This window comes from Scatophagus argus, chromosome 3 (genome assembly GCF_020382885.2).
Source record: "Scatophagus argus isolate fScaArg1 chromosome 3, fScaArg1.pri, whole genome shotgun sequence".
Classification (NCBI taxonomy): Eukaryota; Metazoa; Chordata; class Actinopteri; family Scatophagidae; genus Scatophagus; species Scatophagus argus.
In genome coordinates this window covers 17,448,665-17,462,793 of record NC_058495.1, presented here as the reverse complement: position 1 = coordinate 17,462,793, position 14,129 = coordinate 17,448,665, and the positions used below count along the sequence as shown (strand labels likewise).

General features: G+C 40.3%; 1 protein-coding gene across 1 annotated transcript; it reads left to right on the top strand.

The window, feature by feature from the left end:
- Positions 1–2,218: 2,218 nt before the first annotated feature.
- On the top strand, positions 2,219–12,996 carry tgm2b (transglutaminase 2b). Its single transcript, XM_046384313.1, has 13 exons — positions 2,219–2,376; positions 5,391–5,570; positions 6,754–6,972; positions 7,578–7,696; positions 8,095–8,223; positions 8,356–8,533; positions 8,704–8,836; positions 9,044–9,147; positions 9,498–9,737; positions 10,033–10,308; positions 10,389–10,549; positions 11,140–11,276; positions 12,580–12,996. The coding sequence occupies exons 1-13, from the start codon at positions 2,367–2,369 to the stop codon at positions 12,728–12,730; spliced, it is 2,037 nt and encodes a 678-aa protein (XP_046240269.1). The 5' UTR covers positions 2,219–2,366; the 3' UTR covers positions 12,731–12,996.
- Positions 12,997–14,129: the final 1,133 nt, after the last annotated feature.

Here is a 14,129-nt window from a genome sequence, read left to right as displayed (position 1 = left end):
GCCAGATTTTATCCTGGAGATAGGCAAGTGTATACTTACACTGAGTGCTGTAGCAGCCATTTCACTTCAGCGGTGACTTAAAGAGTTATTTATACAATTTGTCTTTCTGTAAGATGGGCGCATACCTCCCTTTTTACTTCATCCACTACACATTTTCTTTGGGATGCCTCTGCTCTGATGTAGCCTAAAATGGTGCTTGCAGTTTACGCAAGGAATGAACAAATTGCAGTAACTTGTCGTGATGTTCCATGGCAGCTGATATGATTTATTAAGACTGGTATTAGTGTAGAATTTTTCATTTTCAAATGCCATGAAAAGACCAAAACCAACAATGTAATCACACTCTTGCTTTTCCACTTTTCCAACAAGCAGGAAGTCAGAGGGTGGTATTCTCTTAGTCACAACGCAATCCTGAGAGAAGGAGTGGTTGTGGGTTTCCACACTTCACTGGGAGGGTCTTTCTGTCTGTGTTTACCTCTTGGTAAATCCACACAGAAGGCCCTGTGAAACAAAATGATCTTACCATAAATGACTGCGAGTGGCCTGAACTCCAAGTTTGTTTTTTATCCCAAAGTCCACAGAATTAGTTTTGATGACCTAATAGTAAATCTTTACACATTTTTTTTGCTGAAATCACAGAGAAGACATAAAATGATACTGAATGCCAGTCTGTTGAAAATATAAAAAACCACATTCATTGCTGCAAAATGGAAAAATCTAGACTCTAGTTAACCAGTTCTTGGATTAATTCACCACAAGTCTGCCGTGAAAAAGTTATTTGTTGTTGTACCTTGTAAATTCAATTAAATATCCTGTATCAGCTATAGTTTTCTGAGTTCCACTTCATTGAGACTGTGCGGCATTTGCAGTGCTCCATAAACATATACATTATCCACCAATTAAATTTGAAAAATAACAAAGAATCGAAAACAGACCCTGTTGTTCTACACGTTTAAATAAGTATACTGAAATACTCTTTAAATGTTACATAGGACTACACACATCAAGAATTCTGTAACCAACATACTGACGAGTAATAATCTTTTCTAAGGGTACACTCACATTAGAATTTTTCATTTTCAAATGCCATGAAAAGACCAAAACCAACGATGTAATCACACTCAGCGCCAAGCACATTCATCCTCAGTGAGGGTGTGAAGCTTTAAAAACGGGTCGGAAATATAGATTTTTGCTGTTCATGTGAGACTCATGGTTGTTCAAAACATTGCAAATCTGTGGTGCTGAGGAAAAAGCTGCAGATTTTGAATATACAGAAAATATTTATTAGGATATTCACTTTTGGTTTTTGATTGTCTTTGAATTTATCTGCAAGAGAGAGCGAATAAAGAATATTAACACCCTTATCATTTGTGTTGAATAACCTTCCTGAACCCCAGATATGGTCTAATATAACAGTATAACAGTTGCCAATAAATTGTATGTATGTCTGCGAGGTGTCTAAGTGACAAACACTTAGCTATCTGCTGTGGAAATAAAATGGGACTGGACTGAAATGAATGATAAATGACTGACTGACATAATGATTTTATTCCAGACATTCTGTGGCATTCGCTCATGGAGACATGAGATGAGAATATAATCAGATTCTTGGCTTTGGGTGATACAGAAAAGTATATTACATTTCCAATGACCTGAACTTGTCAAATCTACTTTTAAATTTTATTATACTTGACACAATACGGTGTTTGTAAAAATTGCAACTTAGCTTCTGCTGTCTCTAACATGTAATTAACATATAAATAACATATTAACGCACATCATTGACAACTCAGGTGACAGTGTGCAGTTTTTTTCATTAAACTTTCAAATTTGATATAATTTACAAATTAAAAATCGATTTGTGTTGAGTTGAATGACCATTTTCATTCATTCTCCATTCACGTACATGCTGACCAGTAACCTGCTTATAGTTTCCATCATCTCTGAAACCACATTAGCTCCAGTGGTGTTGTTTAATCTTGTCTTATTATTAATAGTTTTGCAGAAATTATTCCTCACTCTGAAGCCTAATGGTCTGCTGCCACCGCACCAAAGGCCAAAAAGTTCAGAGGGTTAATTTTATTCACAAGAAGTACTCTGACGTAAAGCTCGTCATGAATCACTGGTGAACACACGCAACGCGGTAACGTGTGTGCGCTCGCGTGCGCGTGTGAGGACACGCGGAAAGGGCTGCGTTCCTCCAGGGGAGGGTCGCGTCACGCCCACCATCAGTCCGGCAAGACCAGCACGAGGAGGACTACAAATAAAACCGAGATAACCGAGGACTGACACATTACTCTCCTCTGACCTGCAGATTCACTGAGCACACCGTTCATTCAAAGAACACAGCAGCAGCAGCAACAGTCATGGCTCAAGGTAAGTTATGAGCTGCCTACTTTTATTTTTAAAAAGCCATAAACTGCCTGTGATATTGAAATATATGTGTCTTACGTTAAATAGGATAGTTGGGAGATGGGCAATATGCTTAAAAATGCAGAAATGTTTACTCATATTAACACAGTCTGTATTTATTTGTCCACCAAGCACTTTTACTCTGATGTTTTCCTCCCACTGTTTCCTGTGTTTGTGTCAATGGAACTTTAAATCTAACTGAGTGAGGAGTTCATGATCAGGAAGGGCAAATATCTTACTAAGTTGAGGACATTGCGGTCACTATGCATATTGTAGACATGATGTCTGAGAGTAATAAAGGTGACAAAAGCTGAGTTAGACACCACAGTCTGCGCTTAATAGCAGGTTTCACTGCTGCAGGATAAACTCTGTCAAATTCATCAGAGATATGAAGACCTATGCATCAAAAAAACCCTTGTGTTTGAGTAGATGATTGTTGTCCTGGTACATAACACATAATCGCAGCTGAGAGCAGCTGGAGCCTCCCCCAGTTAACTTATGTTATCTTAATGGGCACACACACCACCCAACAAACAGTTTGCTTAAAGCCCTTGGACAGACATTCAAAACTTCCCAAACAGTCAAACCTCTGGGCTTGCTCTGAATCACCTGAAGGTTGAAATTGTGATAGACCTGTGTGGCAAAATGTGTAGCATACCAACAATATCTTTAGGAGGGCTGTTGGACATTTTATGGTAGAGAAGGCTTGCGGTTATTTAACTGAGAGAAACAGAAAACCTGCAAACTGGACCAGACTATTGTGAAGTCATAACATAAATGTATTTCACATTGATGTATTTATTCTTCACAGTTAGTAAGCTATATGGGGGCAGCTATATCCTACAAACAAATACAGATATAAGATAAGATAAGATGAGAACTTTATTGATCCTGCAGGAAATTGTTGTGCCAGGGTTGCAATACAAAGAAGCATGCAAAACTAGCAAGCAAACTAGCAAATATGGACAAAAACTTAAACTACTGCTAAACTTGCATGTAGAATAAACAGCATGGGGATGGCATTCACAAAGCATTTACTTGTAATTGAAATTGTGGGAAGTCAGGATGGGTGTTACCTGCAACACTGAAAACTCCTTTCACTTCTAACAGGAGTTTGCTTATTTATTTTTCCAGGATTAAACCGGTGTTTATTGTACCAAGGTACAGTATGACCAAGGTGACGGCAGCTCGATTTTGTTTTAATTTCCTAATAAAGCTCGTGCTGGCCCCAGTGCTGCTTACTGAGACGGTCTCTCTGTGGAGTGGATCATGACTGGTAAAGTGGGAGTAGAGGGTGTGCATTTACAGTATGTGAAGATTAGTGAGGAAGGCAGTCTCAACACTGTGGAATCTCTGCCCATGTTTTGCGTATTAAGAGCACTGTGTTGCTGCAAGTTACGTAACTCTAAAAATTATTGTGCCAGATACAGTAAATTGCCTTACCTGAAATGACACATGCTGTTGCTCTGCAGTTTGGGAGCAAATCAAAATGAATTTCCTTTTATATCCATTACATAGCCACAAAAAGGACCCCAGATTGCTGCAGGATGACGTCGGTCTCCCATTGCACCATTCACATGCTGTTTCTGAAGGTTTTGGCTCACATAAGCTCAGGGTCTGTTTAATCCTACTCTCTTGCCTTGAAGTGCGACTACAGTAAAATTTGTCTCTCTTCAAAAGGAAAAAGTGATAAAAAAAAAAAACCCATACATTTCTAGGACCCAAGCGAGATATTTCATCCCCCAGATGGTTCCTCAATAAACTGCGTAAAGGCATTTGAGCTCTAATGCAGTGATGAGATTCATCTGATATTTGCACGGATCAAATGTGGGAGAATGCACAAAGCAAAGGCTTCATAGTTTTCTGTGTAAGCTCTCCAGCAATGCAGAAAAGGTATTGTTGCCATCTTTAAGTCATTTCCTCAATTAGCTACACTAACATGTTTTCAGTTAAGAACCAAACTGAGGTCAAGATCAGTAAAACATCAGAGAAATGCAGAGGAATGATCCCCCACGGACTTCATGTAAAACAGCAGGAAGTCTTTGCAGCTTAGTCTTTGTTTGCTCAAGTCTAGGCCAGCCTTGACACCACTTCCACACATACGGAGAGAGGTCAACCTCCTGACATGTCATGGAGCAGCACAGCCAGCAGTGAGGCAGCAGGAGGACTGTGGAGGCATTATTTAAGGAGACCCAAACTTTTCCAACAAGCAGGAAGTCAGAGGGTGGTATTCTTTTAGTCACAACGCAATCCTGAGAGAAGGGGTGGTTGTGGGTTTCCACACTTCACTGGGAGGCTCTTTCGGTCTGTGTTTACCTCTTGGTAAATCCACACAGAAGGCCCTGTGAAACAAAATGATCTTACCTTAAATGACTGCGAGTGGCCTGAACTCCCAAATCCCAAAGTCCACAGAATTAGTTTTGATGACCTAATAGTAAATCTTTACACATTTTTTTTGCTGAAATCACACAGAAGACATAAAATGAAAATATAAAAACTCATTGCTGCAAAATGGAAAAATCCAGACTCTAGTTAACCAGTTCTTGGATTAATTCACCACAAGTCTGCAGTGAAAAAGTTAATTGTTGTTGTACCTTGTAAATTCAATTAAATATCCTGTATCAGCTATAGTTTTCTGAGTTCCACTTCATTGAGACTGTGCGGCATTTGCAGTGCTCCATAAACATATACATTATCCACCTATTAAATTTGAAAAATAATAAAGAACCGAAAACAGACCCTGTTGTTCTACACGTTTAGATGAGTATACTGAAATACTCTTTAAATGTTACATAGGACTGCACGCATCAAGAATTCGGTAACCAAGATACTGACGAGTAATAATCTTTTCTAAGGGTACGGTCACATTAAAAGGAGAGCAGTTTAAATACTCGGTCCTTATAAGATGATGCTTTTTCTGCATCTCTGATGTGCTTTTAAAGTTTCTCTGTTTCTTAAATGCCCTGGCTTCTTTTAAGCTCTGGACATCGATCGCTGGAACCTGGAGTGTGAATTCAACAACACCGACCATCGAACTGATCTCAACGGTGTGGATCGTCTGATCGTGAGGAGGGGCCAAACCTTCACCATCAGCCTGTACCTTCCCTCTGGAAGCTACCAACCAGGAGTCAGCTCTCTTGACTGCATTGCAGAAACAGGTGCTACTCATTATTTACCTTGTTATTATTATTTTTTTTACATTATTCTCTCAGAACAAACTGATTTGTTTAACTAGTGCTAAATAACTCTGCGATTTTTCCATGAGTGTTCTTTTGTGTAGATTTAGCTTGTATAAAGTCATTCACACTGCATCAAAACATTCTAAAATGTAAATGAGGAAAACTTTCACAAGATGAAAAAAAAAGTGTCATAATGAACAGAGCATGAATGAAAAACACTGTGGTTGCGTCCTCTCATTCAGGAAATTAGGGCTATGCTGAATCCCACTGTGTGTTTCTGCTGACATTTTTCTGGGTTTTACCTATTGTGATTTCACAGATGAGAGGGGCAAGTAGCGGTCACACTGGTGGAAAGGAAAAGGAAGTCATTTTCCTCTGTTAGTCAGTGATGGCTTTTACCAGGAGCTCACTTACAGTAGCTGTAAGATGTTCTGTTAGTTAATATTATTGTTGTTAACTCCAGCTCCTCCTTTTTTGGCTCTGTCGCTGTTAAGGGCAGCAGCTGTTATTTTTGGGAGCTCTGCATACTGTACTGTCATACATTTGCCTTCTGAATACACAAGAAAAACAATGAAAACTCTGTCTCCTCTTCTCAGTTCATTTTTAGATAAACTTCTCATGATATTACAGCTGTTTCTTGCCGTCCTTTTTGAACAGGAAGTGTTTCTTGCCAACAGGAAAGCATCTGTATAACCCTTGATAACACTGACAACTGTTGACATTTATGCATAGTTGGATATATAATAGGGAGTTGGACCCTTAATTCCACCCAATGAGAAGGAAGTGATACAAAAAAAAACTGCACTTGGATTTGTTGGCTGTAGTGGGTGGAAGATGTGACAGAATTTACTCTTTGGCCCAAAGTGAAGACAAATGATTTTTATGTAACATACCAGAATCCAAGCTTGGGTCCCTCAGGGAAACTTGGTTCCCAATCAGGTTTGGTCATAATAGGGTGCTATTACACAGTTATGTTCTCCATGCATGAGATGGGATTCCAGAGATGTTTGAACTAAATTTAGGCAGGGTTGGGAAAGCAATGAAAATGTACCCTGTGAGTTTTAAGGCCCTGGACATAAGATCACTAAGATCACTAAGATCTCCTGGCTGTTTCCCACATGTTGTCAGTCTCCAGGCTCTAAACATATGCTGTTACATGCAGGTCCTCAACCCTCTGAGCAGTATGGCACCAGGGCCTACTTCGGTCTGTCAGCCAACATCGACACCTCTTGCTGGAGCGCAGCTGTCACCAGCCCCCCGGGGGACATGGTGTCCTTGTCCATCTGCTCCGCCCCTGACGCACCTATAGGCCGCTACACGCTAACCCTGGGGCAATCAGGGCGGATTGAGTTTATCCTGCTCTTTAACCCATGGTGCCCAGGTGGGTAAACACACCACACATCATGCTGTCATGTAGTGTATTTTTAGTAGCCATCCTAGACTACAAAGTGCCTCGATAACCATGTGTCATTCTACAGTGGGTTTCAGACACGAGCTATTCAGAATCAAAGGCAGTTCTATTTAAGTTATTATTGTGAGCTATTTTCAGCAGCTGAGAGTTGAGAAGATTAATAGTACTCTCATATCTGTGTGATAGATATAAGACTACAGCAAGCAGCTAGTTTAGCTTAGCATATAAAACAGCTAGCGTGTTACATTTGGACAGAGCCAGCTGACTATCTGCGTCCAGTCTTTAGCTTAATATTGAACAGAGAGACATGAGAGTGGTATTAATCTTCTTAGTTAATTCTTTGTGAATAAGCCCATAAGCACATTTCCTAAAATCATAAACTGGTTGAGTTCAGTGGAGGGTTCAAATTCTATTGGACAAACTCCATCACCTGCAAAGTGATGTGTGATTTTTTTATTTTATTTTATTTTATTTTTTTTTCAGTTTCCATGCAATCACAACAGTACTAGTCAGGGCCCACTTAAGATATATATTATTACACTCATTGTATTCTTTGTGATGTATCTTGGCAACAGGAGATGCAGTATACATGGACAATGAGCAGAGTTTGGTGGAGTACGTCTTGTCTCAGGATGGCATCATCTTTCGAGGCAGCTACAAATATCCCATACCAACTGCCTGGAACTTTGGCCAGGTACCAACACTAACACTGACACTGTTAGTCTCATCTAATAACATAAACACATCCAACAAACTGAGTATTGTGCCAGAGAGGAGATCGTCAGACTTCTGATCACAGGATGATGTCTACTTATCAAGTTATTCATGGTGTGTTACATCTGCAAACATGCAGCAATTTCTGAAATGAATGCTGAAATTATTTATATTTGACAGTGGACAGTCGGGGTCTGATAAAGGGAGAAAACTGATTTTGTTTCCAGCCTTTTCTTTGAAATCTGATACAGTTTGAGTTAGCCTGGCATTAGCAGTTCATTACTCATGAAGCATGGCCGACTTGCACATCTAAATTACTTTGTGTTTGGTCGTGTTCTTGTTGAACTAATGAGCGGTAATACTATTTTTTCTGGACAGTTTGAAAGTGGAATCCTGGATGTCTGTCTGAAGATTTTGGACATGAATCCTAAATGTCTGAAAAATCCTGGCAAAGACTGCTCAGGGAGACGAAATCCCATCTATGTCTCCAGAGTGCTTAGTGCCATGGTAAGCCATATTCTTTTCCATCCCCTTTTTGGTCAAAAAAGAAATACTTTTATTTGCATACATATGTTTAAGTGTTTGAGATATAAAGAGAAGCTTGAACTTATAAAAAGACTTAAACCTCTTTCCTGTTAGGTGAATTGTAATGATGACAAAGGGGTGTTGCTGGGAAAATGGACAGATGGCTTTGAGGGAGGCGTAAGCCCCATGTTCTGGAGGGGCAGCGTGGAGATTCTTCGCAACTGGGATACACAAGCCTGTCAGCCTGTTCGCTATGGACAGTGCTGGGTGTTTGCTGCTGTGGCCTGTTCAGGTAAGATAGGACAAAGTGGAGCTTGCCTGCCTATCACTGAAAAACACACTTTATTTGTCTTAAGCAGGCACAACATAGCACCATATATGTAAACACACGGTTTTGATATACATTTTGCTCCTCCTCCTAGTATCACAGTACTCATGCAAGTTGTTTTTATACGCTGTTAGTTTCCAGAGCCCTTGGCATCCCCTGCCGAGTCGTCACCAACTACCTGTCAGCCCACGACAGCAACGCCAACCTGGTGATTGAACGCTACATCAACGAAAATGGAGACCCCATTCAATCCAGAGAAATGATCTGGTAATGCTTTTTGCATGTAACAGGGTTGTGTGGTATCAACATAGTCAAAATGCTGTATCATTATACAGAGCATTCTGAAGAAAAACAGACATGTTAACTTACAATACAAGGAAAGATAATGTCAGAACTAATGCAGATTTTTGGAATCTGAAAGCAAGAAACTCTGACTGAAACACTCAGTGTTGAATGTGTGTATTGTATCTGAAGGAATTACCACTGCTGGGTGGAGAGTTGGATGACCAGGCCTGACCTTAAATCTGGTTTTAATGGCTGGCAGGCCAGTGACCCTACACCTCAGGAGAAGAGTGAAGGTAAACACGCTTTATCAAAAAAACCCACAAGGCCACTTTTGATCCAGGCAAATCCTCACTTCTCACATCATCAAAAAGAACGATCAAAAGAAAAAAAAAGATTGATCATTTAAGCCATCTTTCAAGCACAACTGGCATGCATCTACAGTTTGCATTGCAAGAATCTGCTGTCATTTTGTCCTTTATGGCAAAATTAGTCTTATGGCATTTTCTGGACATTTCATAGACTAAATAATTAATTGTAAAAATAATCTGCAGAGTAATCAATAATAATAATAAAAAAATACTTGGCCTTGGCCTCACTAAGGTGGCTCTGTCATATTTGTTGTGCCATTGTCCTCTTTCCGTAGGGGTGTACTGCTGTGGCCCAGTCCCCGTTAGGGCCATCAAGGAGGGAGAGCTCACGTTCAAGTATGACGCCCCGTTTGTCTTTGCTGAGGTCAACGCTGATGTCGACACCTACATCAAGAAAAAAGATGGCAGCACATCTAAAGTCACTTCTGCTGCGGTGGTGGGTCAGAAGATCAGCACAAAGAGTGTTGGCAGTGACACCAGAGAGGACATCACTCATCTCTACAAGTACCCTGAAGGTAGAGTGCACTGCTGGATGTACAGTGCAGACAAACATAGCTTAACATCCCTGGAGTTGGTCCTTGAATAGGGTGTGTTATTACAATACACCATTAAACACAACCTTAACCAGTGAATTCACACATCAAGGCCACTTGCTGTTTAAGACCTTATGTTCTTCATCAGCTGACCCCAAGTCAACTCCTAAGTTCCTTTGTCATGTTAAACATGTAGAGCTACTCTGGAAGGAAAAACCTGAAGTTGTCTGATACTTCTGTTATTCATGGTGTGATTTTCTTGCTTCCACATTGCCAGGCTCAGTAGAAGAGCGAGAGACTTTCAACAAGGCGAACCATCAAAACAAACTGCTCCAGCAGCAGCAGAATGAAGGCCTGCATCTCTCTATCAAGGTCACGTCAGACATGAGGAAGGGCTGCGACTTCGACGTGTTTGCGGTGGTTACTAACAACACGCAAAGCGAGAAGAAGTGCCGCCTGGTGTTTGGATCCTGTGCCGTGTCCTACAATGGCTTTCTGGGAGGAAACTGTGGTTTTAAAGATCTACTCAATGTTGAGCTCTCTCCAGGAGCAGGTGAGGCATGTGGAGTTTACATGTGAATGCTTTATACACTTACCCTGTGAGTATTTTATATATTCTACATGTTCTTCTAGAGAGGAGAGTCCCACTGAGGCTGAACTACTCTAAGTACGGTGGCCTGCTCACTGATGACAACTTAATCCGCCTGGCAGCCCTTTTGTGGGACTACGCCACCAGAGAGCCAATGCTAGTAGTGAGAAACATTGTGCTGGAGAATCCTGAAATCAAAGTCAGAGTGAGTAGAATCACCTGTGACAAGAGATATAAACTAATAGACAGCAGTGTGTAAAAGGGCTACTGTCAGCACCATGGAAGACAAAAAATGACATGTGCAATGTCCAATTAAATGCAAATTCAAAGTCAAAACAACAATGACAATGATTTAGAAATGCCAACATAAAAATTACACCAGGTGAACACAAAATCCACGTAAAGTGATGAGCTGGCGTTATTCGATTCTAATTGATCTTGTCCACGATCTACTTTTCAGACAAATTATTGACATTGCAATATTTAATGGCCTCTTTCTTATGCAGATGAGCAGTTTGCGCAAAGAAGTTGTTATCTTTCACGCAGTGTTATGTTTTAACGGTACAATTTCAAATCTGGTTCTAGTCCACTAGGCATTCCAAAACTGAAATTAAAAAAACAAAAATCACAATTGGATAGTGAGTCTTGATTAAAAAACATGATATTGTTTTCTATCCAGGTCACCCATCCCTAGTTAAAGGACTACAGATTATATAAGAAAAAAGCTTGGCCCAAACAAAACTCTATTGCAAACACTGAGTGTGACTAACCCTAAATGGCATCTGTGCTTTGCAGATCCTGGGTGAACCAAAGGAGAATCGGAAGATGGCTGCAGAGATTACCCTGCAAAACCCCCTGCCACGGCAGCTGGACAATTGCTGCTTCACCATCGAGGGGGCCAACCTGACTGGGGGACGCTTCATCTCTGAGAGGTCGTATGAGTGCCTACAAATTATCATTCTTTAGTCACATGTAGAGCTCCAGCTCTACAGAAACTCACAACTTACGCGTTCTTTGATCTCTGTGATGGCAAACGTGCGTGCAGACTTAGTCTAAGTCAGTGGTTCCCAAACGTTTTCTGCATGGTTGTCTCCAAGTGGCGTTTCAAACTGTCAGAAGCTCGTACTTTCAGATACACAGCACACTGTGGTCTGCTGGGGGCAATATATGCCTCGTCATATTTTCTTGTCTTTGCCTTGGAAACTGTGCTTTGACTCGGTGAAGACACAAACTTGTCCATGTTATGCTATCAGTGCTCAAGCATGCCTCATTCGTTTGCCTTGCTGTGTCCCCCCTCAATAGCTCCATGGCCCCCCATCCTAATAGACACGCCCCCCCAGTTTGGGAACCACTGGTCTAAATTAACTGAAGATGGTACCTACTAAACAGTGATCACATCCAAGACCTCCAAAGCGCTTTCAAGCATTCCCAGCTGGACTCCCTGAGGACATAATAGAAAACAGTTCACTGTAACACCCCTGATGACTTAATAAACAATGGTGGAGCACAGTGACTTTGAAAGAGCAATGGGGGAATGCCAACGTTCACCTCGTTGCACTAGTTGTGTAACTTCAACACTCAGCTATTCAGTTTGTCGTGCATCATCTCAGTTGATGGCCTGCCTCTGTGCTCCAACCAAGGGTCATAGATTTTGTGTAATGGAAATGTCTCTTCTCCAATCGCCTTCCAAACTCTGAGATATGTGTTATATTGTTTTATGATTTGCAGTGTCTTGGTCCTGCGTCCAGATGTGTGGCTGGATGTGCTTAGTGTTTAGTCAGGACAGGAGCCTGCTGGTTAAGAAAAATTACAGCACTGGGATTTAGAGGAGCAGACACAAGATTTAGACAGAAAGAAAGGCCAGTGAGATGGCTTGTTATTGCTCAAAGTAGGATTTATTTGTAGACTTTGTACTCTTTCAGCGAGTGAACTAAAGAGTATCCACTCAGTTACGGTATATAATTGCAGCTTTGGATATCTGACAGCTCAAATTTTGCATGATGCTATTTCATGGTCAGTGCTTTTCTTTGGCCTTGAAACCAGAGCGCTTTGGAGGCTCCAGATGAAAGCATACTTCTTCTTCTAACTTTTAGTCTTTTACTTTCAACTTTTTTTGCAGCTCCTTCTGTATCGTCTCCATAAATAGTCAGAAACGTAGTGAATGCTGTGTCAGTAGTAATTGATAATCCAAGTATTTATGCTTTCAGATATAACATGTAAATATTTATCCCACAGGCTGGGCTCCTCGGTGGGTCCTGGGGAAGATGCCAAGGTGAAAATCTACTTCACTCCCACCCGTTCTGGGCTGAGAAAGCTGGTGGTCGACTTCGACAGTGACAAGTTGTGTCACGTCAAAGGATACAAAAACGTCATCATTGGAAAATAAAATCTTTCAACCTGTGCAGTCCAATCAACAGCAGTATTGTTACCCTTTTTTTAAGAGCTACCCTGCCATGTAAAGATTGGCAGATGCAACTTCTTTTGCACACTTTTTAATACATACGCTTTTCTCTTCAGATACTTTATAGGCTGACTGTACATTCCTGATCTTTTCTGCAGAGATACTTAACTGTGACCCGACAAGGCCATGTACTCATCATGGTTAATAAGATCTGTGCATGCAAAACTTAAATAAACTGATCATGAACTATTTCTTGTTTCAATCTGAGTGATGATTAGTGTTTTAAGTACTACGTACTGTTTTTATGCTTTTTCACTGAACTGCAATTAAAAAAAGTTTTTAGACACGTCTTATTATTTTGTGATGATGTTTTAACGAGTCAGACAGCCTTTGATCTTGTTGATCAAAATGTGTTCGACGGAGAGCATGAATGCAATGTCTCATTCGCAGTTGACAAGAAAAACTTTCTTTCGCACATTCCGACTATCTGGCCTGATGTGATGCAAGCTGCAGTGCTACTCTGTGCAGTATTATTGACAAAATAGCCTGAAGCTAATCACTTTTTATTTAAATATATTTCTACCAACAACACAGGCTCGCATGTGGGCATAACAACTGTGCATGAGCATGATTTGTTGTCCCGCAGTTAGAGGAAGTGCTGCTCTCTCCTGGCTGCAAACTGTAAAGCAAGGCTGGAGAGCTTCTGTGTAAGGCGTCATTTGTGCTGCACAGAATCAGGCAGCAACTGTCACAACTGTCTAATGTTGGGTATGTATAGAGACTGACAAAGCCGAAACACTCAGCCTATCTACAAAATGTGTCAGTTTAAACACCATAAATTTGTGGATTTTGACACACAGTTAAAATTAAGTAGTAGATAATTCAAGTATTCATCACTTAAGTAAAAATGTCACACTTTAAAAATACTGTTAAAAGTAATGCATGTATTCAAGAATAATCAGGAAAATTAATGTATTAAAAATTGATGCTGTGAGTGTTAAACTATTATACATCATACATACATATTATTACTGATGCATTAATATAAAAGCATGATTTCCCTGTTGTAGTTTGAATCGCCCAGTGTTCAATAATGTTTAGTTTAGTCAGTAGTCAAAACTGCATAATTATACAAATGAAAATTATAATTATAAAAATGAAATAAAAAAATTAAAAATAATAAATGCAGCAAAAAAGTGTATCTCGCATCAAAAATGTCTTAAACGATTTTCAAAACAGTTGGCTATTTATATGTCATTCACTTAATTGCTTCAGTTATACTTGCTTGGCCTTTACATGTATGTAAATTCACTGCAACGTTGACTTAATAAAGTTGAGGGTTCACGGGAAGAGTGACTGAGAAACAAAAGACCAAAGACATTTC